This window comes from Hemicordylus capensis, chromosome 3 (assembly GCF_027244095.1).
Source record: "Hemicordylus capensis ecotype Gifberg chromosome 3, rHemCap1.1.pri, whole genome shotgun sequence".
Classification (NCBI taxonomy): Eukaryota; Metazoa; Chordata; class Lepidosauria; order Squamata; family Cordylidae; genus Hemicordylus; species Hemicordylus capensis.
In genome coordinates this window covers 66215526-66242935 of record NC_069659.1, presented here as the reverse complement: position 1 = coordinate 66242935, position 27410 = coordinate 66215526, and the positions used below count along the sequence as shown (strand labels likewise).

Here is a 27410-nt window from a genome sequence, read left to right as displayed (position 1 = left end):
TATAGACTAGCAAATCAATGTATTTGATTTTTTGTATTTGTAGTTGTTCAATGTACTTGAACAAGGTGGCTCTTGTTACCCATGGTTTCACATGACAACGGACGGGTCTTAGAGACCCAGTTTCTTTATCCGTGGTATAAGAATAGGCTACAATTTGCCTATTCGCGGGTCTGAGTGGCTGGAAATGACTTCTGATATCATTTCCGGCTAACATTTTACAGTGCAGAGCCATTTTTGGCTCTTTTACCCCCCAACCCCAATATTTTTCATGGAAAATCAGAAGGGGGTGGGCATTGCTGGACAGCAAGATACAGAAATTTATTTCTCTTTTTTCTGCCTCCTCCCTGGTTTTTCAATCCTTTTTCTGGAACCTAACCCCTGGATTCTCATAGGATCCCTGGAATCCATAGGAATGCAGTTTCGTTACTCACGGTTTCTGTATTTACACCTATAGGTGAGAATGGAACCCCTGCGTATAACGAGGGCCACCTGACACTGTATGTTGATTAAAAGGGTGAGTCTTCAATACTCTCCAATGAATCGTGGGATCACTTTTAATTCCTACTACTATTTGAAAGCATAACACAACTTGAGTTGACAGTGTGTTACAAAAATATGAAACAAGAGAAGCAGTTACTTATATATCCCCCCCCCCAATCAGAATCATACCTGGATTGAGTGGTGTTCCTTCAATGGTGATGATGCAATCTAAGGTCACCAACTCACCCCGATAAACTGTTGGACTATCTGAATGTACGGAGACATTAAACACAGGACCTACAAAGGGGAAAAAAGCTTTTTTAATTATCCATTTTCTGCGATAGTCTTCTTATGCTTCTCACATACAGCCAATCTAGAGTAGCATGGGAAGCCCTCGATTCCAAGCCTGTATTCCATAACTTACAGCTGACCAAAAGTTTAGTTTCTCATGTTTATGGAAACAAGTCTATTTTGTGTTGGTGATAAGCAACAATCTGCTTAGAACATTTCTGAGGCTTCAAGCAAGTACAGCAGGATAACCACTGCACCAGTGGCTTCTCTCAGCCACTCATTTTAGAGTTATGCTTTACAGGTGAATTCAATTGTGTCTAGCATCCATAAGTCAATTTGTCATTACTTGCTGCAACTCTGTACAGTACAGATATAATGTGACCTAAATTTAAGATTAGGAAACCAATGAGCTCAATATTCTGAATGCTCCTACATATATATCTCAACATATTTATAGAAAGAGGCTCATGCCATATGTTTTGTTTGTGACCTTTGTCAAATGATCTCTTCGTCACAGAGCAAAATTACGAATTCATAGCAATTCCCAGTGGTGTGTGCGGTAGCAGGAGTGTTCAGCATAGATGTTCTGCCTCTTTCCATGAGAACGTAGCCCCACATTTACAACCTAAAGTCAAAATGTTCTTTTGACACAAGGCATGTGGTTTTTATCTGCCAGTTTTTTGTTGACTAGTAGTCAGTGATGGACCTCTCCCTCCATTATTTATTATCCATTTCCCCCAGATCTGCACATGGTATTTAACTACAATTTGAGCAATTAACAGATTTGTTCATTGCACTAGGGTTTCTGACCCCCATAGATGTTTGAACAAAAATAGTATTTATTTATTGTTAAATTTTTATACCTCCTTTCATTAAAATAATCTCAAGGCAGTTTACAAAACATTTAACGGTATAAAACCATAAAAACTACACAATAAGAACTAAAATTGAATATAAAAATACAAATCTAATTAAAAGTTTAAAAAACATGTACAATATAACCATAAGATACAAAACAGCAGCAAACAGAACATTCATTTAAAAGTCTGGGTAAAAACCCAAGGTTTTATTTGCTTTCTAAAAACGGTGATGGAGACTGGGAAGCGGAGGCCAACGAGGAGAGCATTCCAAAGTCTGGGGGCAATGACTGAGAAGGTCCTGTCCTGCGTACACGACAAGTGAGCCTTCCTCATTGTCAGCAAACAACAACGAGGGCCCCCTCAGATGACCTCATAGAGTGGGCAGAAACCCTTGTGAGCAGGTGGTTGCTCAGGTATCCAGAGCCCAAACTGTTTAGTGGTTTAAAGGTCAAAACAACCACCTTGGAATTGGCCCCGGAAACAGATTGGCAGCCAATGTAGCTCTTTCAAAATGAGGTTAATATGGCCCCAGTGGGCAGCTCCGGATAATATCCTAGTTCCCGAATTTACACTAGCTGCAGTTTCCCCTGCCACAGCCCCCCTCACCTCAGAGTTCTCTCCACCCTTACCCGAGCTGCTCTCCTGCTGCTCTTCCTCCATCCAGTTGCTTCCATCCCCCTCACCCCTCTTGGTCACTCCTCCATCCTCCTCTCCCCTCTTGGTGGCTTCAGCATTACTGGTGCTTATTGGCCAAGCTGCAGCCCCCTATCCGCAGAGACCTCCCCACCTTCACCCAACCCCACTCCTGCTCCTCCCCTCTGAAGCAGAAGCAGCAGCAGCAGCCTTTCCTCGCTGCCACCACTGCCATGGCTGCTCGTTCCCCTCAGGCTGCTGACAGGTCCGGGCCTGTCCCCTGCCTGCCTCCGCCAATGGCCTCGGTAACCCCAAACAGCAGCAGCAGTTGACTGGGTGCTGCCATGGCCACTCGTTCCCTTCAGGCCGCTGACATGTTCGGGCCTTCTTTTTTCTCTCATTCTCTCTCCTCTTCTAGCTCTTCCCTTCTGTCTTTCTCCCCCCCCCGCTCTCCCTGAGTTAACACTCCCCCCCTCTCTCTATATATACACAGAGAGAGAGAGAGAGAGAGACCTGCACAGAACATCTGTACAATTGTGCACTGAGCCTGTGGCATCCCCCGCAGCTCTCTCGCTCGCTCCCCCCACTGCAGCGCTCTTACTCGATCGCCTACCCCCTGCAGCGCTCTCGCTCGCTTGCTCCCCCCCCCCGCAGCTCACTCACTCTCTCCCCACGCAGCTCTCCCCATTGGGCAGGCCAGGGCCAGGCCATCCTGCCACTTCCTCCCACCTCCTCCTCCCGGCTGGTGGAGCTTTGCCCACCATCTGCCCACATCCTCGCCACCGCCATTATTTCTCCCATCCCTTACCCTTACTTCTCTCTCTTTTCCCCGTCCCTTCTCTTTCTCTCTCCTCCACTCGCTCTTCCCCACTCTTTCTCCCCCCCCCCTCATGTTTTTTCTCTCCCTCCCTCCTTGAGTTTACGGATTTTGTTCATCTTGTTTCCTCATTTAATTCACACAATGGCATCCTCCTTCTCCTGAAGGGGCTCATTCCTCCTTCACGACCTGCCTTTTTGCAGGCCCCTGCCTGCTATATATAGATTCCTCTCCTCTACAATCAAGAACATCTTCCGACCAGTAACAGTTGCATTCCAACTGACCTTAACCATCACAGGCTCCTCCTCCTTATCTGCATAGGGAATCCCCACTGCCCAATCACTGCAGTGCCACAGGCTCTTCCTCCCTATCTGCATATGGAATCCCCACTGCCCAATCACCATAGTGCTTCTGTTCTCACAGGCTCCTTCTCCCTGTCTGCATATGGAATCCCCACTGCCCAATCAGGTGCTTCTGCTTGCAAACTCTGTCAGCCAATCGCCTCCTTTCTACCACGTCTCCACGCATGGCCCGTCTTGGAGAATTAATAATATAGATAGATCCCTCTTCTCTACAATCAAGAACACCTTCCAACCAGTAATAGTTGCATTCCAACTGTCCTTAAGCATCACAGGCTCCTCCTCCCTATCTGCATATGGAATCCCCACTGCCTAATCACCACAGTGCTTCTGCTCGTGAACTCTTGCGAGAGTTGCCATGCACAGGATTAGTGACAGGTATGCCTTAGATAATTAGATATGTAGATTGGAGGATAACAGATGGCACCCAAAGTGTCCGATGGAGAAGATTACACTTTTCTAACCTACTGCACTCTCTCCAAGAAACCACCATTTAAGATAACAAAAATTATTGCAGGGGATGGATAAGAGACAAACTTAACTTATGAAGTGGAAAATAGATGGTGGAGAGTGATCTTGAGGGGAAAAATTGCTTGAAGTGTTAAGCCCCTCCCTCAAGTCACTCCTCTGATGAAACTCTGCCACAGAGGCTGCTTTCAGTTAACAAAAACAGAGAAAAGATGCATGCTGCACAGGTAACATTCTGTTCCTTTGCCTTTATGAACAGCTCTGGCCTCTTACGTTGTGCTTCTACTTCAGTGAGTGTTTGTCTTATCAGGTCAGATCAGTATTCCCAAGAGACACATTCAGACAGCACAGCAAGTTTCTATAAAGATGTTAGTTGTTTGCAAACTACATTAATTTTTTTTATTGGTCAATGCTGAATCAGCCATTGAAGTGAAGTCTCTGTACTGCAAAAGTGAAACCATATATATGATAGTGTATAAAAAACTAGGGAAAATCTGAGATGTGCTCCCCCGCCCCCACAAAAACAGCAGCTATATTTACTACAATACTGTGACCATATTCTACTTTAGTAAAAGCAATTACTTCTTCACTGAATACTACCCAACCATACTCAAAATGAACATCATGTTCTTAATTATTCCTCTAAATTACATTTTTGGTATGGTATAGTACAAAATCAATTTATCCAAGTAAATAGGGTAAAGGGATAAAAAGGATAAACAAAAAATCTCAGGATTTATTTTTTTTTAATAGTCACACAGTGACAGAGGATGCAGTGAATTTGAATAATCAAGACCACCCCATTCATAATATATAAATATAGGAGTTTTCTTCCTTGGATGTTGTTGAATTTCGCATCCATAAAGCAGATCCTCCATAAGGAGAATGTCATAATAAAAAGCTGTTCTACATGCTTTCCAGTTCAGACGAAAATAGCTGCATTAAATTAATCCTGTATCAAGTTAAGAGGGAATTACTGCATTTTCTAGTACTTTATCAGCCTATAAATGGAGAAGAGAAAAACCAAACTTATGTCCTTGATGACAGCACTTCCCTAGAGGATTCTGCCAAAAGTTAAAGTGAGACTGATCTGTTGCTCTTATTCAGTGTCATGTTCTTGGAATGTTCTGTGCACATAGCCTTAACTCACTTCTTCACCCAAGCTTTTTCAGCTTTTTAAATTTTTTAGATTTTAATCTCTGTTTTATTTTAAATTATCTAAATTGTTAAGTTTTTGTATATTTTTTAACTTGTTTTTATGTTATTGTTAACTGCCCAGAGATGAACATTTGGGGCGGTGTACAAATCTGATAGATAGATAGATAAATAAATGTTTGTGAATTGGCATCCATCCAAGAGTCCTCAAAGGTCTCAAATGTCAAACTGCCGACTCTCTTGCTAAAATATATAATCAGGCTCTGTACCGATGGACTGGAAAGTAGCCAATGTAACACCCATTTTCAAAAAGGGATCTAAGGGCGATCTGGGAAGTTATAGGCCGGTTAGCTTAACGTCCATTCCAAGCAAATTGATGGAAAGCATCCTCAAGGATAAAACTGTAAAGCACACAGAAGAGCATGCCCTGCTGGGAGATAACCAGCATGGCTTCTGTAAAGGTAAATCTTGCCTCACAAACTTTTTGGAGTTCTTTGAGAGTGTCAACAAGTGTGTGGATCAAGGTGATCCAGTTGACATTGTATACCTGGACTTCCAAAAAGCTTTCGACAAAGTTCTTCATCAAAGACTCCTGAGAAACCTAGCAGTTATAGGATAAGAGGACAAGTACATGTGTGGATTGCTAACTGGTTGAAGGACAGGAAACAGCGGGTAGGGATAAATGGAGAGTTTTCACAATGGAGGGAAGTAAGAAGTCAGGTCCCCCGGGGATCTGTACTGCGACTGGTGCATTTAAATTTATTCATAAATGATCTAAAAGTAGGGGTAAGCAGCAAAGTGGCCAGATTTGCAGAGGATACTAAACTCTTTCGGGTAGTGAAATCCAAAACGGATTGTGACGAGCGCCAAAAGGATCTATCCAAACTGTGTGAGTGGGCGACAAAATGGCAAATGCGGTTCAGTGTTGGAAAGTGTAAAGTGATGCACATTGGGACGAAAACCCCCAACTTCAAGTATACCTTGATGGGATCTGAGCTGTCGATGACTGACCAGGAGAGGAATCTTGGGGTCATGGTGGACAGCTCATTGAAAGTGTTGATTTAATGTGTGGCAGGTGTGAAAAAGGCCAATTCCATGCTAGAGATATTTAGGAAGGGGATTGATAATAAAACGGCTAATATTATAATGCCCTTATACAAACCGATGGTACAGCCACACCTGGAGTACTGCGTACAATACTGGTCACCATATCTAAAGGAGGAGATTGTAGAACTGGAAAAGGTGCAGAAGAGGGCAACCAAGACGATGAGCACCATTCTTATGAGCGGACTAGAGCACCTTTCTTATGAGGCAAGACTACAATACCTGGGGCTATTTAGCTTAGAAAAAAGACAAATATGGTCAGACTTGATAGAGGTCTATAAAATCATGCATGGTGTGGAGAAAGTAGATAGAGAACCAGGGGTCTTCCCATGAAACTGATTGCCAGGACATTTAGGACCAACTAACGGAAGTACTTTTTAACACAATGCATAATCAACTTGTGGAATTCTCTCCCACAAGATGTGGTGACAGCCAACAACCTGGATGTCTTTAAGAGGGGTTTGGATAACTTCATGGAGGAGAGGTCTATCAATGGGTACTAGTTGGAGGGCTATAGGCCACTTCCAGCCTCAAAGGCAGGAAGCCTCTGAGTACCAGTTGCAGGGGAGTAACAGCAGGAGAGAGGGCATGCCCTCAACTCTTGCCTGTAGGCTTGCAGTGGCATCTGGTGGGCCACTGTGTAAAACAGGATGCTGGACTAGATGGGCCCGATCCAGCAGGGCTGTTCTTATGTTCTTAAGATGGAAGATGGATTGAACATTAAATATATAATAACCTTTAATATCTATAGATAAGGGAGAGAAAGGAGAGAGAACACGAGCATGCGCGAGAACATAAATGAGTAACTGTAATCCAACCCATTTAACAGGCATTAGCTACTGACCTAGGGAATACACCGATATGAGAGAAAACAGGAGATTATATTAACAAAAGTTAACCCTCTAATGAATTAATAATATCTGTAGAAAATTTTGGTTGTACTCAAGTAGTTGTTAACTGTGACAGTGGGAATATTTAAAAACCCATTAAACTGCTTGTTTTGCACCAGCAGCACAAACTGGCTTACACTATCAATCAATCAATCAATCAATCAATCTAAAAACAAAAATCTAACAGGAGCAATAAAATGCTGTAAAGAAACAAGAGCCAGCAAATCAAAATTTGACCACTAACAAGAACATTGAGTCCCAAACTTCTTATGGAAGAGACAAGTCTTAGCTTGTCACCTGAAGGAGCATAACGAGAGGGCCAGAGGGGTCTCTAAGAGAGGGAATCCTGTAACCTCAGAGCCACTGCTGAAATATTACATCACAACAAGTTGTGACCAGCATTGAAAAAAATTATTTCTGCTGCTACTAATTAGGGAAAGCATGAGCAGACCTAATACATGGCTTAATCATCTGCTGTAGCTATGTACACAAAATGGATTTTACATTTTGTTTTGAGCTTGGGGGGAAATGCAGACAGCTGAAACGTTCTGTTGAAACAGTGGTCGACCCGGTTGTTTCATCGGAATAAACCTCGCAACAGTTCAAATGTTCCAGCCATAGGGAACAATGGAGCAACTCAAACACCCCATTGTTCCTGATGGGTAGCTCCTAGGGCTGCCAAAGAGAGTTGGGTGGTAGGGCATGATGGGTGTATGAAGGGCAGCACTCATCATGCCCTACCACCCAACTCTCTTTGGCATCCCTAGGAGCTACCCATCGGGAACAATGGGATGTTTCGAATTGCTCCATTGTTTCTTGGGACCAGAACAAGCTGCACTCATAGAGTGCAGGCACCCAAGTTTTGCATTGCAATTTGCAATGCATTTTGCAACCCTGGTTTGAAAAACACTGAAGAAGCACATAGCAAAAAGGGAATCTGTCTCCTGCCCCAACACAGAACATACATTTCAAACAGTCTGAAAATGGCTAAAAAAGAACCACTGACCTAGAATCCACTGCCAGCCATAGTGCCTGTGCTGCAATATCATCATTGGCACAAGTTGCTCTCACACACAATTATGACTCCTTACATTATTTCCTAGCATTGCAACACTGCCACAGCAGGACCCCTACTTAGCAGCAAGCATAGCCATACACTCAACTAGAGCAACTTCAGCCACATTCTGACTGAATACAACACTTTGCAATCCAGACTGCACAGCAGAGCAGTAAGTGAAGCAGAAGTTAGTCTCAAGGCCAGACATGGAAATCATCACTGCAATCACCAAAAAATATTACACACACAGCTGCCACTGTCCAATACTCACCATAACACTATCTCACAAACAAACCAAAGGACAACTCTAGGAAGACAGGCACCCAAGAGCTCCAGTCAATCTGAGACCCAGCAAAACCAGATAGTTTATAGCAGCAATAGCTGATTGACTGATTAAGTGCTATCAAGTCGGTGTCAACTCTTAGTGACCACATAGATTCTCTCCAAGATGATCTATCTTCAACTTGGGCTTTAAGGACTCTCAGTGGTGCATTCATTGCTGTTGTAGTCAAGTCCATCAACCTTGCTGCTGGTCATCCTCTTCTCTTTTCTTCAACTTTTCCCAGCATTATGGACTTCTCAAGGGAGCTGGGTCTTCACATAATGTGTCCAAAGTATGATAGTTGCAGCCTGGTCATTTGTGCCTTAAGTGAAAATTCTGGATTGATTTCTCCTATGATCCATTTGTTTGTTTTCCTGCCTGTCCATGGTATCCTCAAAAGTCTTCTCCAACACCAAAGTTCAAAAGCGTCAATACTTTTTTTCATCTTGCTTCTTCAAATTCCAGCTTTTGCATCTATAGAGTGTCATGGGAAAAACCACTGTCTGAACAATTCTAATCTTTGTAGGTATAGACATGTCACAGCATCTAAATATCCTTTCCAAGGCCTTCATTGCAACCCTACCAAGTCCTAGTCTGCGGCATATTTCTTGACTGTTGGATCCTTTACTGTTGATGATCGATCCTGAAAGACAGAAGCTATCGACTATTTCAATGTCTTCATTATCAATTCTGAGTCTGGTTGCTGTTCCCGTTGTCATTAGTTTAATCGTCTTTACATTTAGTCGTAGTCCCATTTGTTCACTGTGCTCCTTGACTTTCATTACTAGAACTTGCAGATCATCTGCATTCTCAGCTATCAGAGTGGTGTCATCTAGAGATGTGCACAAAACCGTGCAGTGGAGGCTCAAAGGCTGCTTTAAGAGTGGGGGAGGGTGTACTTACCCCTCCCGCCACTCAATTTAGTCAAATCTTATTGGGGCAGCAGTGTACATTCCTGTTGCCCCGTTGCCCCCATTGTCTGGAAGTATCTAGCGCATCTGCGTGCGCCAGTGTGGGCATACACCTCGCGCATGTCACGCCCACCAGACAAGACATGCGCTCGCACCAGCACGTTGGATTCTTCCGGTCAGATCTGGACAATGGGGGCAATGGGGCAGAAGGAGGTATGCTGCTGCCCTAATGGGATTTGACTAAAACAGACGCTGGCGGGGGGGGGAGCGGTGGGAGGGGTAAGTGTACCCGCCCCTGCTCTTAAAGTTGGACATCCACCACCGTCAAACCAGTCCGGAGGCCCATATAGGGCCCCATATAGGGCCTCTGAACCGATTCCGTGCATATCCCTAGTGGCATCAGCGTAGCACAGCTATTGATGTTTCTTCCTTCAACTTTAAAACCACACTCATCTTCTTCCAATCCAGATTATCTCCGTATTTGTCACATCAAAGCAGAAGCATCAAGAAGAGAGCTGTGAGAGGTGGATGTATATAAGCAAAGGCTGTTACACTGGTAGAATACAATGATTTCCCAAGTTTTTCCACAATCACACACACATGGTCTTGGGCTCATTCTTTTGGCAGGGGGTAGCCTATCTTCGCACATAACAATTTCTCTATCTGAGCTCATGGATGCTATATTCACAGTGATCTGCTGCTCTATGCATCCTTCATCCTATGCATGTCCCTTTCTGGAGAGTAGGGCATATCAGTGAAGAGAGAGAGGCTCTCATAAGGATAATGCAAATCTCAGTTCCCCAAATCCAGGAGCTTTCCCAGACAGCAGGCTTTACCTGTGGGTTTTCTGTGAGGTTTTACTGTGCGCTCAAAGTTGTCCAAAAAACCCGACGCAAAGTGGATTTTTTTTTACTCTGGGTATAAATCGGAGTACACTCTGATGTATAATGAAAAAACTTGAATTGTGTGTGAAATGCTCCCCGATAGCTAGCGGGTACTTCGGGATACATTTGGCTATGAGAACACACACCTCCATTCTGGAGGAGATGCAAACTAAAAGCCAGGTGTGAAAAACTTCCTGGGGAGAGATCTAGGCCCTTTTAGCAGTTCAGTACTTACACCAAAGAAAACCAAATGGCTCTGTGGTCGTCAGGAGTCGACATCAACTCCACGGCACAACTTTACTTTTACTTTCCATTTGGGAACAAAGAATCATGGGAAGTTAGTATATGTCCAGAGAGATTCTTCCCTCTGCAATTCTCTCAAATTGCAGAGGGAAGAATCTCTCTGGACATATACTAAGTATCATGTAGGAAAGGCATATGCAGAGATGCACTCCCTTTCTGTAACCCCATATCTGCCCCAGAGTCTCCTCCATGGAGGAACCAGCAAAAGATTTGTGTGGGCAAGTGCAAAGTGGAGAAGATGCTAATCTTGTATGGACATAACAATGGTATAACAACTTAGCTATATATGAAGAGGCCTACATTTAAACATCTTATGGTCAGCCTTGGTTGAAATGCAGTGCCCAAAAGGTGCCACAACAATGTAAAAGCAACACATTTATTTAAAATATATCCTATACACTTAAAAAACTGGGGCACGAAGATACAATTTTATCCTATAGCCAACTGCAGCCAAGTACTTTATCTAGCCATGCCAGGTTCATAAGAATGTGACTTTTCAATGCTACATTGAATAGCATATAACCCCCTGTCCCTAAGATGAGCTATGGGAAAAACTGACGTAATCTAGAAGCCTTTTCTAATCCAAAATATTACTCATATCTACCCTACCATCTGACTTGGCACCGTTAAAGACTACATTCAATAGACTCATCCTTCCCCACCCTCACCCCAAATTCCAGCCACAACCATCAGTTGTTCTTCTGTATATAATGCTTTGCTTGAACTAGCACTAATCACACAGCAGAAGATATTATGAAAAGAAAGCCTCTGAGTTTTAGCTGTGGCTTGCATTTCCAGCTACCAATAAAGCCAAACCAGAATTAATGCAGCACATTCCTATTCAGTAAAGGCAAGTTAATCCAAAGGGTGGGGAATGGGCTGTTTTGAGCCAATATCTTCGCTTCAGAGAAAGGAGGAAAAAGCTATACATGAGAGCATATAGATGCCTTGATCAGTACAGAGTATTTTTAGTTTCAATCATATTTTGAATATCAAGATCTCAGCACACAGCTCAATAGTTTCTGTACCTTGGCTCCTTTCAAACTAAGTTTAAAATTCTTCCCTATTTTCACCCTTAACTCCATTGCTCTGGGTAGAACTCAAAAAGGCTTGCCACTAGATTTATCATTCCCTCTATCTGGGTGGGTACACACAACTGGTGGAAAATAAGTTGGTGGGAACCAACTATTCCGGTGCAAGCAGCTACTTTCAATTCAAACCCCTGCTACCTGAGCAAAGAGGCATCTCTTTATAGTGGTGATTCCCTTTGTTTAGCAGGGGGAAAGCAACTGGCCCTATCCAACCCCAGCACAGCATTCCTCCAGTGGCTGTTGCTGGTGTCTACCTGATGTTTCTTTTTTAGATTGTGAGCCCTTTGGGAACAGGGAGCCATTCTATTTATTTACAGTATTATCTATGTAAACTGCTTTGGGAGCTTTGTTGAAAAGCAGCACATAAATATTCGCCATTGTCATTTCTGTGTCATCTGAACCTACCAAAGTCTAGTTCCTGAGCAGCACTTCCTTCTGCCACTCAACATGTATGCAAACTACACTTGAAATTGGGCAGCGGACAGAAGTGCTGCTCTGGAAAAGGACTTTGACAGGTTCAGACAACACAGAAATGAGTGGAAGTAGCTGCCTGGAACCAGCTTGCTGAGAACCAGTAGTTCCCGCCAACTTATTTTCATATGAAGCTGCCCTTTATAAAGTGTGCAAGAGCCTAAATTGCCCATTGAGCAGCAGGCACATGCATGGACTAGATTTAAATAATAATGTAAATCATTAACCAGGAAGACTAATTTTAAGCACTGTTTTCTACTAAAAGTGCATTCTTCTTGTTTGGTATACATTTAATACATGGTTTTCACTACTTAGAAATAGATGTAGATAGATTTTTAGAAGATAGGGAACACACTATATATTGTAAAGGAAGAAAAGCCCCCCCCCCTCAAATAATTTGCATGTACATAAAAAAACACACCAAAATGATGCTTTGGTTATTTTATTTAGTGCCACAGCCAAATGAAGCAGATAGTTGTGAAGCCACTGTGAGCTGAACCATATTTAAGCTGGTCTTGCTGTAGCAAGCATAAACTACCCCCTTTGCTAAGCAGGGTTAGCTTTGGTTTGCATTTGGATAGGCGATTACATGAGAGTGCTGTAAAATACTCCTGTTAGGGGAGGGGGCTGTAGATCAGTAGTAGAGAATCTTCTTGCATGATGAAGGTCCCAGATTCAATCCCTGGAAGCATCTCCAGGTAGGGCTGGGAAAGAGTCTGCCTGAAACCACTGCCAGTCAGTCTAGACCAGGCCTGCTCAACTTTGGCCCTCCTGCAGATGTTGGCCTACAACTCCCTTAATCTCTGGATACTGGCCACTGGGGCTGGGGATTATGGGAGTTGTAGTCCAAAAACAGCTGGGGTGTGTGTGTGCAAAGTTGAGCAGGCCTGCTGTAGACAATACTGAGCTAGATAGGCCAATAGTCTGACTGGGTATAAGGCTGCTTCCCGTACTCCTATCTCTAACTCAACCAATTAAATCAAAAGATATCTTGAGGATTATTTTGCCACACTGAGTGGGGAGGGGCAATACTTTCAAACAAACTTACTTTTCACACAGGGAACATCGGAAGTTACCTTACACAGAGTCAGACCATTGGTCCACAATTTTGTTTTACAGGACAACCCAACTTAAAAATTAATAGGAAAAGGCAGGGCTGGTAAGAGTACACAAGGGGGAGAATGGCACTATGAAACACCCATGTCTCAGGGTGTTACTGAAGTCTGTTTACTCTTGACTTCAAGCAAAACAGAATATAGAAATGAGTATCACTACACTTCTATGGCTAGACAATGAAATCAGTTTGGGGTCCCAAGTCTTTGCCTATAAGCGTGCAAATAAAAAGAGCTGGTTCTAACTGGTCTTTTACTGTCAATGCTGGACTGCAGGTAGCCAAACATCAGGCTGAAAAGCACAAGTTCCAACAGGACTGGGACCAGAGTTGAGATGCAGCACTGGAGAGAACAGCAGGTGAGTTGCTTACTGGCCAGGATTTGAGCCAAGGTTGGAAACAGGGAGTGTGGCATGGGGTGATGGGCCAGCAGACTAACAACAGATTGTGGTTACTATATGGAATAGCACCATCTTGCCATGCAATGTTGTATCCCACCCAGAACAATATTTCAGGACATGGTTGTACAGTGTTCTAACACCACTGATATTAAATATGTAACTCTTTTGTTGCTAAAGAATAAATGTGAGTTATAGCTCAAGTCTACATAGTGCTTCTAAAGTAAATATCTATCTGTAATATTTCTGAACTGTACCCTGAAGTGGTACATACCACTTTATGTTCCTGGAAAGCCAAAACCTTTTATTAAAAGGTATAAAATAAGATAGACAAGAGGGTCTAGAGCACCTTGATATCACTTTTGTTTTCTAATCTAATATTTGCTTCTGGATCTAAGGTGTTATAATCTGCTTAACAGGTTGTCTTATGGGGACACCAAGTACATTAGGTCAGGATATGCAGACATCCCTTTATCCTATGTTCTCCGCTGGTTCTGATAAATTACATCTCATGCATCTCAGGCGTCAGAGATCCATGGCACCTAGAAATTTAATCTAGATGAGGATATTCAGAAGTAGTGTTATTTAATAAAACCCATTTTTTACCCAGGCAGCCCTGTTCCTGTTCAAAGTATGTTACTTATAAAGGGGATAAAAAGAAGTCCATTTTCACTCCTGCTCTGCAATGTCCATCACTAAATCCAGTAATTCAATCAAGTGTCCATTGTCTGGCTCCTGGAGCCAAAGACAGTTTGTCAAGGCCTGCCCTGAGAGAACAGAGACTGATGTCAAGCTACTGATTACAGTCCTAAAAACCACTGAACTGCTGGATCCATGCGCTGATAAAATGGGGGCCTCTCAAAAGAAAACACAACAGATTATAGCAGCATAGTGCCAAGAGCCCAGGGATGCCCTGGATGGTCATAAGGGAGAATGGAGGAGGTGAGCTATGGCTTTTTAATATCAAGCCTCCTTTGTCAGACAGCCGGGAGCTTTGGAGCTACTTCTCCCCACCCTTCATTTGCTGGACGGACCAACTGAGCCCAGCACAGAGCTGCTGCTTAATTGGGATCCTCCCTTCCCTCAAGTGCCAATGCTCACCACCTGTAGGCACTGATTGCTTACATCAGCCCTACCCAGAGTCCTTTGTGAGAGGAAGGACTCTGGGGGCTATTTAAGGGAAGGGCTGCGGCAGGCGATGCAGCCAGCCTGCAGGTGGCCGCCGAAGCCAGCCACTAAAGGGGGCCGGCCTTTGGTGCCAACCTTCAGTGTAGGGTTGAGGGTTGAGGGTTGGGCTGCACTCCATATAATTTGACTGTATTAGGAGTTGTAGCAGTAAGTGTGCCAGCTTCGTTGCTGAGATTGGGTAATGTGTTTGGGTCTGCCTGGAGATGGGGAGACAGGGGGCGCCTTCATTGAATGTGGGGCAGCTATTCCAGTGGTGGTGGGGAATAGAAGAAGTAATGTTGGCAGGTCAGCAGGCCGTTCCAGGGGAAGGGTAGTCACAAATTTAATAGCTGTCTCCCCTTCCGGCTGTCCTGCCAGCTCTTTGACCTTGGGGAGCATTGCCAACAACCCACATGGCCTTACCTTGCTCCTCTGCAATGTCAGGTCGGTCCAAAATAAGCCAGAGCTCATCCAAGATTTGATTATGGATGAAGGGGCCGACCTGGTATGTATTACTGAGACGTGGTTGGGGGAAGCTAGTGGTCCAGTTTGGTCCCAGCTTCTCCCTCCAGGATATTTTGTAGAAGAGCAGGTGAAGGGACATGGGCGGTGAAGTGGAGTGGCTGTGATCTATAAATATGACATTTCCCTTAACAGGGTCCCTGTAAGAGCAGGCATCCTCAACGCTGGGCCCCCAGATGTTCTTGGAATTCAACTCCTATAATCCCCAGGCCCAGTGGCTTTTGGCTGGGGATTATGGGTATTGAAGTCCAAGAACATCTGGGGGCCCAACATTGAGGATCCATGTGTTAGGGTATCGGACCATATTGAATATGTGTAATTGACCCCTAACCCCTTGGTATACGGAAGATCTACGGGGGCTGAAGCGGCAAGGTAGGTGACTGGAACGCAAGTGGAGAAAGACTCGACTTGAATCCGAAAGATAACGACATAGAGCACATCTAAAGATCTATGCTCAGGCGATACGTGCAGCAAAGTAGCAATTCTTTTCTGCCCGTACTGCTTCTGTGAGTTCACATCCGGCAGAGTTGTTCAGGGTTGTGAGGGAGCTAGTATCTGCCCCCCCCTCCTTAAACCAGAATTTGGAAGCATCCGTCACCCGCTGTGATGTGTTTAATGAATCTTTCACAGACAAAATCTCTCGGATTCAGGCCGACCTAGATGGAGTCTCCACAATTAATTTGATGTCTGAACTGGAGGTGTCCAACAATTCCTCTTATACGATTCGACTAGATCAATTTCAGTGTGTGACTCTTGAGGATATGGACAAGCTGCTTGGATCGGTGAGGCCTACCACTTGTTCTCTTGACCCTTGTCCAAAATGGCTTATTCTATCTAGCAGGGAGGCTGTTGTAGGCCTGCCTGGTAGAAATCATAAATGCTTCTCTGAGGGAGGGCAGGATGCCTCCTTGTCTTAAGGAGGCAATCATTAGACCTCTTCTAAAGAAGCCTGCATTAGATCCCTCAGAGTTGAGCAATTATAGGCCTGTCTCCAACCACCCGTGGCGGGGCAGGGTAATTGAGAGGGTGGTGGCCTCTCAGCTCCAGACAGTCTTGGAGAAAACTGATTATCTAGACCCATTTCAAACTGGCTTTCGGGTGGGCTATGGGGTGGAGACTACCTTGGTCGGCCTGATGGATGATCTCCAATTGGCAATTGACAGAGGAAGTGTGACTCTGTTGGTCCTTTTGGACCTCTCGGTGGCTTTCGATACTATCGACCATAGTATCCTTCTGGAGCATCTGAGGGCGTTGGGGGTGGGAGGCACTGTTTTAAAGTGGTTCCGCTCCTACCTTTCGGAAAGGTTCCAGATGTTGTCGATTGGAGATTGTTGCTCTTCAAAATCTGAGCTTAAGTGTGGTGCCCCTCAAGGCTCCACTCTCTCGCCAATGCTTTTTAACATCTACATGAAACCGCTGGGAGAGATCATCAGGGGATTTGGAGCTGGATGTTATCAGTACGCTGATGACACCCAGATCTACTTCTCCATGTCAACTTCTTCAGGAGAAGGCATATGCTCCCTAAATGCCTGCCTGGAAGCAGTAATGGGCTATATGAGGGAGAATAAATTGAAGCTGAATCCAGATAGGACGGAGGTACTTATTGTGCGGGGTCAGAACTCCAGAGACGATTTTGATCTACTTGTTCTGGATGGGGTCACACTTCCCCAAAATGAACAGGTCCGCAGTGTGGTTTCTCAGGTTGAGGTGGTGGCCAGGGGTGCTTTCTATCAGCTCCGGCTGATACGCCAGCTGTGCCCGTTTCTGGAGATCAATGACCTCAAAACAGTGGTACATTTGTTGGTAACCTCCAGACTTGACTTCTGCAATGCGCTCTATGTGGGGCTGCCTTTGTACATCCGGAAGCTTCCGTTGGTACAGAACGCGGTGGCCAGGTTGGTCTCTGCGTCATCTCGGAGAGACCACATCACTCCTTTGTTGATAGAGGCTGCCAATAGGTTTCCGGGCAAAATACAAAGTGCTTGTCATAACTTATAAAGCCCTAATTGGCTTAGGCCCTGGGTATCTAAGAGAACATCTTCTTCATTATGATCCCCACCACCCATTGAGGTCATCAGGAGAGGTCCATCTACAGTTACCAACAACTCGTTTGGTTGTCACACAGAGACGGGCCTTCTTGGCTGCTGCCCCGAGATGGTGGAATGCACTCCCTGCTGAGTTACGATCATCCCCATCTCTGGCTATTTTTAAAAAACACTTGAAAACCCATTTTTTTACCCAAGCCTTCTCAAGTTTTTAATTAAAAAATACTGTTTAATTTTATGGTTTTTAATTATTGTATTTTTAAAACTTTTATGTGTTGATATATGTTGAATTGTTTTATCTTTTATATGTATTTTAATTGTTAGCCACCCAGAGATGTAAGTTTGGGCGTGGTATAAATAAAATAAAATAAAATAAATAAATAAATAAATAAATAAATAAATAAATAAATAAATAAATAAATAAATAAGATGAACCTAATTTCCTTGCGACAATCGTAGACTCATAATAATTCCAAGACCATGAATCTGAGCAACAACTGCAAAAACAACTATCACATCTCCATCTTCACACAGACACCCAAATCACAGGACCCACTAAAATACCAGAATATTTCAATAAATATTGAAAGCTATAGAATCTAAGGTAGATAAAAGAGAAACCTCTCTATCAACAGGGATATTATTTCTCTTTTTACATGGCATATATGTTGGGAAAGTTGTAGCAGAATGTCACAATGAGAAGAATGATAGTGCACTGTTGTCTCAAACTATTGTCAGCTTCAAGAGTTGCAAACACAAGTACTATGTAATAAAATAAACAAAAAAATAGTATTATTAGTCACATCTGTATTCTGTTCCTCTTCCAAAGAGCAGAGAATGGCTAACATGGGGGTCCCATGTCACTAAAAGATACAGACCAGTGGACTGTTTGGGGGGCAAGGTAATGTGATGTGGACTAAAAGACTATGAATAATGAGCAGAATAAGTGAAGGATATTTTCAGCTGTGCAACCAAGAAGCAGATGCTAGCAATTAGTACTTTTAGATTTTAAAATAATATTAAGTAAGGTAGCTACAGTTCTCATTTTAGGAGACTTCATACAGTAAATTGAACCTACATATTTTGATACAGGCCTGGGAATAGTTTTCCATTGAAACAGAAGGACGAAACACGTAATATAGATTTGATTTTGTGTGTTCTGATTTTTTTTTTTTGGCTATAGAAGTTAGAAGAGATTTTTGCTTTTGACTATATATTCAAAAGAGTAAATTCGCTACAGCATGTAAAAGCAAATTTTAAAAAACCCATGCAGCTCTATGAAGAGTAGAGAATCCTCCATCTCCAGCAGATAATATAACCACTGGAAGAATAATATGATTTATACATTTTCTCTTAACCATTCATGAAAACTTTTTTGAAGCATCATTGTATGTCTCCTATGGTGAAAATCAGCGCATGTGTAGCCACCAACTTGTACAGGGGGAAAAAGGAGGGGGGGAGAAGAGAGACCACCTGCAGTTCAGCTAGATTGTACAATAAAGAGCTTTTCTTGAAACATGAAACCATTCAGACAAAGTGGTGCTCCAAAACAGTTCTGGCAGGAAGCCAGACAAGCATTTGGAAGGTCTTCCTATCTAAATAAGTCTTTCCAGCTTCAATCTGAAATCAATACCAACACAGAAGTCTGTTGCAACCCCCACTAAAAGCTTTTATGTGAAAATCTTTTAAGGATTTCCTTTAACAGTAGTTCCTCCATGCCTTATTCACTTCTTACATGTATTGTCTGAACTGGGCACATATCCAAATGAATACGGCTGAAACCCTCCTGTGTTGTGTTGAAGCATTTCAGACTGTCTTACATAAAACCACAATGGGTAAAACTGACTGTACACTGTGAACATACGTCCTAAGCAGGAACTGGCCCCATACACAAAAACTGCTTCACACTGTACACAGCACCATGGTAATGCCATATACATACACCCAGCAAACAAAATGTGAAGGGGATTCAAATCATCTCAGAACAGTGAGGTACATACAGTGGATGCATACTGGAGAACTGCAACTGATTGTGGCTTATACACATTGTTCCATTTCTTTCTTCACACTTTCCATGTTTACATCAGCAAACAGTGGGGTGCCACGGCTCTGTATACGGCATTCAAACATTCCTACTTTCAGCCCCACCTGATATTACCCCTGCATGCACACACCCCTGTCTGAAGCTAGCACATCAGTCAGAACAACTGCCAGACTCCACGCATCAGAGGACTGGGAAGAGCAAAGGAAGGAACATGTTGTCATGTGTGTGTAGGCCTGCTTTCAACCACCATCCAGAGGCTGCTTTCTAAGAATCTGCTGCAAGTCAGCGTCACTTTGCATTTCGCTTCCTTCCATAGCTAATAAAGCACTACCCAGCTGCCAGCATAAATATACCATTTGCTGGGAGGGATCATCAACATTTCTTCCCAGACACAGAATGGATTGCTAGAGTTTGATTCTCACTGCTGTGTGAGCAATGGTGCTTACAACACAGTCAGATTTATTACATGGCAGGTGGGGTTCAACAAGGAAAAGAAAGGAATTAGAGCTCTTCTGCTGCAACATGTGAAACACCAGCAATATGAGAACTGGGCAATTCAAGTCAATCCAGCTATATAAAATGCCTCTTGTACTAAGCCAAACAATGGTCCCTATCACCATAGTGCTCTTCCAGTTGCTGCCATATAGAGTTTTCTACTGACCTGAAATCTGGAAGTCTATCTGGATGGGATTGGAGAGACCATTGACTGCTTCTCGCCACATGCCTCCACCCCCTGGTGACCATGCAGTCACTACACAGCGATACAGTCCAGCATCAGAAATCTGGGTCTGATACATTCTGTAGCGAAACTCATTCTCCTGGACCTTTTCCAAGACCACACCATCCACCCGGTCCTGGTCTGTCCAGTCTTCCCGTCTGACCACTGAATCTTGATTGAGGGAAATTATGCGTGTGGTTCCATTGGGATTTGATTGGTCATTCAGGAGCTTCTCAGCTGTAATGAGGACTGAGTACCGAGGAGTCTTGATGTTCTGGGAAGACACCTTGCATGTCATTTCAAAGGTGTGCCCTGCCATGAAGAATGGCTTCAGCTTCACAGCCTCTACAGTCAGCGCATAATCTGAGAAGAGCAAAGGAGGCACAGACATAAGCAACAAGCAAACGCCAGACAAAGCAACAAGCAAGGAATTCAGTGTGTCTCTGCATTTCGAGTGCAAAATTGAGGGGTGCATCAGATGCAGATACAGAGAATCACAGGACACTAGGCATACCCAAGAGATAGCTTTCAGCGACTATTAAACAGCATGTTGCAACAATGCATGAAACAGACACAGTAGGAAAAGGCAGGCATGCAGAATAATTACATACTGAGCATTTCATCTCCATGCTTGAGTGAAGCTGTAAGTGAGCTTTAATATGAAGTCAAAATTCTAGTTTCACACTGTAGACGGGCTATTCGAATGGGCATGTAAGTCACAAAGAATTAATCTTACCAATCCAATAGTACTGGATTGGTAAATTTGGGGAGGAGAACTGGCCTTGTGGTAGCAAGCATGAATTGTCCACCCTGGTTGCATTTGAATGGGAGACAGACCACGTGTGTGAGTACTATAAGGATGGGGCCACTCTGGGAAGAGCAGAAGGTCCCAAGTGCCTTCTCTGGCATCTCCAAGATAGGGCTGAAAGAGACTCCTGCTTGCAGCCTTGGAGAAGCCGCTGCCAGTCTGGGTAGACAATACTGAGCTAGAGGGACCAGTGGTCTGGTTTGGTATAAGGCAGCATCCTATGTATTTCCCAATATAGAATATCTGAGACAATACAACAGTATTTGGCCCAACCAAATAATAGTTAAAGATGGCACTCACTCATCTCCCAAATTCACCTCTCAAAAACAAAGCGTTTAAGAACATCTATAGTCCTAATATTTCGCTCAGGTCTTTGCCTTATTTTGGCACAGTTATCACATCAGTCATAAAGCAAAATATTCTTTATGCCTTTCTATTTGCAGAGCCTCTGTTGCAAATAATTTGCAGCTCTTGCAGCAGAGCATCAACTCTGTGCATGGTAGTTTGCCTCTCTTCTGCTTGAAAGAATTCTGGACCTTTACGGAGAATAGAGAAAGTCACATGCCCAGATTGCTACAGTGCCAGCAGGGTGGCCCATGCCCTGGGGCGCCTGAAACAGGGTAGCAATATGCCACCTCTTCCTGTGGCACGTGAAAACCAGCCAAAGTTCTCCCCACCCCACCATCTCTTCACATCCATGGTCCTTGCAGATCTTCCTGATCCTAGCATGCCACGTTTTCTCTCTTGCACTCTCCAGCACACATTCACTCTTCTTCCACCCGCTGCCCAGCTGTCCTGCTAACTGAGCAGAGAGAAACCTTTTTAAAGTGACGATTCTCTTTATTGAACATGGGGAGAGCAACTGGCCCTATCCATCCCCAGCCCAGCAATCCTCCAGTGGCTGTTGCTGGTTTCTGCCTTGTGTTTATTTTTTAGATTGTGAGCCTTTTGGGGACAGGGGGCCATCTTTGCCAGTTCAAATCCCCCCTGGTATGTTTCCCAGACTATGGGAAACACCTATATTGGGCAGCAGCAATATAGGGAGATGCTGAAAGGCATAATCTCATACTGCGTGGGAGGAGGCAATGGTAATTCTCTCCTGTATTCTACCAAAGACAACCACAGGGCTCTGTGGGTGCCAGGAATTGACATCGACTCGATAGCACACTTTAACTTCATGTATGTATGTAAACTGCTTTGGGAACTTTGGTTGAAAAGTGGTACATAAATATTCATTGTATTAGTATTCCTGTTCCTGTTCATTCTCATTCTCTCTCTCTCTTTGCCCTGTGCCCAGCCTGCTGTGCCCAGCCTTTTCTCTCACTCCCCACTTCCACCTCCCATGCCAACCTGTCACGCCCTTCCTTCTCTTGTCCCCCACCCCACTGAACTCTCTTTCCTTACACACACATACACGTAGCCCATCATGTCACTCTTTCCCACATACCTCACCCAGCAGCATGAGCCCAAACCACCCTCCTGCTCCTCCACTGCTCTCACCCAGGAAGGGAGCAGCAGGAGGAAATATTTTGAGAAAACACTTTGCTGACCCAGTACACTTTATTCTGCTGTCTTGGAGCAGTTCTTTGCTGAGTGGTAGTTAGCCATCACCCAGCAAAGAGCTGCAGCCACAGCAGTGGGCACGCAGCAGAGGGAAGAAGGAGGATACTGCCAGTATCCCAAAGCTCTGCTGCTTGAGGTGACTGTCAAACCTTGCCCCATGGAAGTCTGGGCCTATGGCAGGGCAATCTCTATTATCTCCCTTAAAAACAGGGAGGTTCGAGATGGCAGTGGTTGAGACTAGGGATCTAGGCGGGGTGCAAGTTGTACCCCCTGTGAATTAATGTGGAGTCTCTTGGAGATCGGCAGTAGCAGAGTAAAAAAAGGGTTAACTTTTCTCCCAGCCCTATTGGTTCTCCTGGAATCTTGTGTTCCTCCCCTGCTTGGAATTTGTATGTAACTGCAGAGCTGAGGAGCTGGCTGTTGGGCTGGTTGTCTCCCTCCAAGAAGGAAAGTAAAACGTTTTGTATAAACCAACCTTTTGCCGTTTGTTTTGTTTGTGTGTGATTTGTTCCCCTTGCTCAAGCTACCATGTTGCTCTCTCTCCCCCCTCCCCATGAACTGTGTGTGTGTTGTACATGTGAGAAAAATCCCATACCGTGTGTGTGTATGTGTGCGTGAGAGAGAGAGAGAGAGAGAGAGAGAGAGAGAGAGAGAAGCTTTTTAAAAGAACAACATTTTCAAAGTATGCCAAAACTGTTCTAGTGCAAACTTGTAAGAAAAACGCTCCCCATCCCAACAGTATATCTTCTTCTGAGGAAATCAGTCAGTGCAAAAGTATTTAAAGTTTTGAAAAGAAGGGGGGGGATGCTCTGACAAAATGGATCTGTTTTTGTTCCTGAAGATACACTGCTTATGGCTCTAATCTGGTATCTGTGTGTGGGTTTCTTTCTCTTCCTGTCCCCCGCCCTTATTAAAAATATTTATATGCTGCTTTTTTAGCAACAGAGTTCCCAACATAGTTTAAATAGCAAAATATGAAAAAAAAATTTGTTCTCTTAACATGTTTCCCCTTTTAAACATTACCATTTTATTTTATTTTGCTTTGTGCTTGTAACATGCTCCCCCACAAAAAGTCTATTTTTGTACACTTGCTTCAAAATAAGGCTTTGCAAATCAGTTCACAAGAAATTCATTTTTATATACACACACACTGTAGTATATAGACACACAGGAGTGGTTTTTCATTCATCAGGGTCACACAATGCCCACCTCAAATCTACTCTGTTGACGACACAGCTAACTACTAATCTAATTACATATTTTCATTTCTCGAGGGGGGGTGGTGTTCTTATATCCCCGCTGCAGTTAAACTATTTGTATCTAAAGTCCACCCTCAAGTGTTGTACAGAGCCCAAATAGGACCTGTTACCAACTTTACGGCGTTAGAAGCCCTGCAGTCTAAATTTCTGAGATCTATATTGTTAGTCCCCCAATGCGTGACTAATGTTGCGTTAAGACAAGAGGTGGGTATGATTAGATTGGAAACTTGTTATTGGAGGAATATCATTTGTCTTCTCTTGTGTAGGATTGGCCCCCCTTATTAAGACTGATTGTTTCAGATTCAAGTGGAAGACCCAAATTATTGACAAATTGGCTCATTATTGTTTCTCTCAGGATGAGATTATCAAAATGGGATATGACTGAGCCAGGACTGAGATCAAACAACGTATCATGGATATGGAACTGCAAGAAGAAGTTGCTTCCTTGCCTAAGAATGTCTTTTTGGGGGATCAAATGCTTAACATTAAACTAGCTAGCTATTTGAGTCTAATTACCATTCCTAAATTTAGACGTGCTTTGACGCTTGCCCGTCTAAATGCGCTTCCATCTGCTGTTATGGAGGAAAGATTTAAAGGTACCCCTTTCTCTGCTCGACTTTGCCCTTGCGGGTCTGGTCAAGTGGAGACAAGTGCGCATGCCATTTTATATTGTAATTTCTATAGGGATGCCCACTTAAGATTAGTGTCTCCTTTACTGCAACGTTTTCCCAGGCATTTGGATGACTTTTATTTGAAGTATTTACTGTCCAGTCTTGATGACGACCTAATTAGCAAAATGGCTAGGTACTGTTATATCATTTGCAACATCCGCTTATGTTTCCAATAATGTTTTGCTTTCTCTTTTCCGTGATTCTTGTTTTATGATTGTAATGGAGGGTGCTCTGCTCTCTTTGGCTATCAGCAAGATCTATCTGGAGTTCACCACATCTGCCTTAATTCTAACCTGTTAATATTGCGTTATAATCTGTGTGATTTATTATGCTGAGTTTCTTGCAAGTATGTATGTTTTACTAAGTATTGGTCTATGACCGCAATAAAGAATGATGATGATGATGACGACGACACACACTATTGTTGCATATGACTTTTTTTTTTTTTTGCTTAAATGAAATGTAGTCAACAGAAGAGATCAAATTGGATTGCATGCTGCTGTGATTGGTGTTAAAAAAAATGCTATTTGTATTTGCTTCCAAGTGTACAGGTGAAACTCGAAAAATTAGAATATCGTGCAAAAGTTCATTAATTTCAGTGATGCAAATTAAAAGGTGAAACAGATATATGAGATAGACGCATTACATGCAAAGCAAGATAAGTCAAGCCTTAATTTGTTATAATTGTGATGATCATGGTACAAGTTTTGGTACTTTTGGCAGTGTGGGCAGGTGCCAAGTCCTGCTGGAAAATGAAGTCAGCATCCCCATACAGCTCGTCTGCGGAAGGAAGCATGAAGTGCTCCAAAATCTCCTGATAGACGGCTGCGTTGACCCTGGACTTAATGAAGCACAGTGGACCAACACCAGCAGATGACATGGCTCCCCAAATCAACACAGACTGTGGAAACTTCACACTGGACTTCAAGCATCTTGCATTGTGTGCCTCTCCATTCTTCCTCCAGACTCTGGGTCCTTGGTTTCCAAATGAGATGCAAAAGTTGCTCTCATCAGAAAAGAGGACTTTGGACCACTGAGCAACAGACCAGTTTTTTTTTTTTTTCTTGAGCCCAGGTAAGACGCTTCTGACGTTGTTTGTTGTTCAGGAGCGGCTTGACAAGAGGAATACGACATTTGAAGCCCATGTCCAGGATCCGTCTGTGTGTGGTGGCTCTTGATGCACTAACTCCAGCCTCAGTCCACTCCTTGTGAAAGTCCCCAACACTTTTGAATGGCCTTTTCCTGACAATCCTCTCCAGGCTGCGGTCATCCCTGCTGCTTGTGCACCTTTTTCTTCCACACTTTCCCCTTCCACATAACTTTCTATTGATGTGCTTTGATACAGCACTTTGGGAACATCCAACTTCTTTTGCAATTACCTTTTGAGGCTTTCCCTCCTTATGGAGGGTGTCAATGATGATTTTCTGCACAACTGTCAAGTCAGCAGTCTTTCCCTTGATTGTGATTCCTAATGAACCAGACTGAGAGACCATTTAAAGGCTCAGGAACCCTTTGCAGGTGTTATGGATTGATTAGCTGATTGGAGTGGGACACCTGGAGCCTAGACTGTTGAACCTTTTCACAATATTCTAATTTTCTGGGATTGTGGATTTGGGGTTCTCATGAGCTGTACGCCATGATCATCACAATTATAACAAATTAAGGCTTGACTTATCTCGCTTTACATGTAATGCGTCTATCTCATATATCAGTTTCACCTTTTAATTTGCATTCCTGCAATTAATGAACTTTTGCATGATATTCTAATTTTTCGAGTTTCACCTGTACATGCTTAGGATAGGAGTGACAGGATTGGAGGGGAGAGAGAGAGTGTCTCAGCTAAAGTCCACAGTGAGTTTCATGACTGAATGGGGAACGCAAGTCCCCCAATCCTAGTCTTAACACTCTAATCACTACACCACACTGGTTCTCAACTGTGTGCTTACTGATTGCAGGAGAAATCTGATGCAAGAGAAAAAGATTCATTTTTATGGTGAAGCAAACTAGTGGGGAGGAGAGTGTTGGATATCTTTAAGAGAGCATGAAAGGGTTTAATTATCAAAATGTGGGGAAGTTGTGGGCCCAAGCCCTGGGTCTTTTAAGTATCTAGCAACACCTCTGTTAAGGGAGAGAGGAAGAGTGGTAGGATTGTCCATGCAAAATCTAGTATTGGCAGGTATGTTAAGAATTTCTTCTAAAAATACAAATAAAATAAATCAATCGTTCCGAGTGTATTTTAGTGTAAAAAGTAGTGAATTCAGCTAATTTAAGTGGTAGGGCAGGGGTGGGGGAGAGAAAGGGAATGAGAGGAAGAGCAGAGAGGAGAAGGAAGACAGAAGGTGGTGTGAGGTGGAAGCAAGGCTATGTGTGGCTCCCCAGAGGTGCATCAGAATCTAACTTGGCCCACCACCAGATTTGAGCTTGACACTCCCTGGCATAGTTCATTTGTGAGAGAAAATCCAAGCCCCAATATTTTTATATGGGGAGGGGGGATCTTTTATGAGGAAAAAAATCCTGTTGCACCCCGCTGTAAATTCCTGCAGGATCCGCCCCCGGTCGAGACTGAACTGTGTACTTATTTTGCCACAACCAAGGGAAGGTCCACTCAGCAGTGAGTCTTCACCATTCACTTTACCTAGATAACAGCTCAGGACAGGGCAGCTGCAATGAAACCAGAACTGTTTCTGCTGGACTTGCAACAGCAGAGAAACAGTCAGGAAGTCATTTATTACATTTGTGTCTCTTATCTTTTGGCAAATCAATCTCCATCCATTACATATAAGGTGGAGAAGTTTTGCTCTAATGCTATGTGGTTACGTCAGTTTTTTATTTCATGCGTATGTTCTTCCTGAATTTTTAGTTTATATTTATATTTATTGTTAGCAATTGCTTGTTAAGTCTTTGATTGGTACTGTATGTGACTGAAGTTTTATTATTTTCTAGCAACTGTTAACCTTTAGTAGGATTTCTTTATTCTACCTTTTAAAAATTATTTTCTAAGCTGACCA

The 27410-nt window shown here is 43.4% G+C and overlaps 1 protein-coding gene across 5 annotated transcripts in view; it reads right to left on the bottom strand.

Annotated features, from left to right (window-relative positions):
* PTGFRN (prostaglandin F2 receptor inhibitor) overlaps window positions 1–27410 on the bottom strand; it is a 141564-nt gene that overhangs the window by 17867 nt on the left and 96287 nt on the right. For 4 of the 5 annotated variants that reach the window (XM_053312431.1, XM_053312432.1, XM_053312435.1 and 1 more), the window contains exons 6-7: window positions 20045–20464; window positions 670–777 (exon numbers count right to left, since the gene is read on the bottom strand). In XM_053312431.1, the coding sequence (XP_053168406.1) occupies window positions 670–777; window positions 20045–20464 (528 nt within the window). The remainder of the gene's footprint in view (window positions 1–669; window positions 778–20044; window positions 20465–27410) is intronic. The other variant, XM_053312436.1, reaches the window with a different exon arrangement.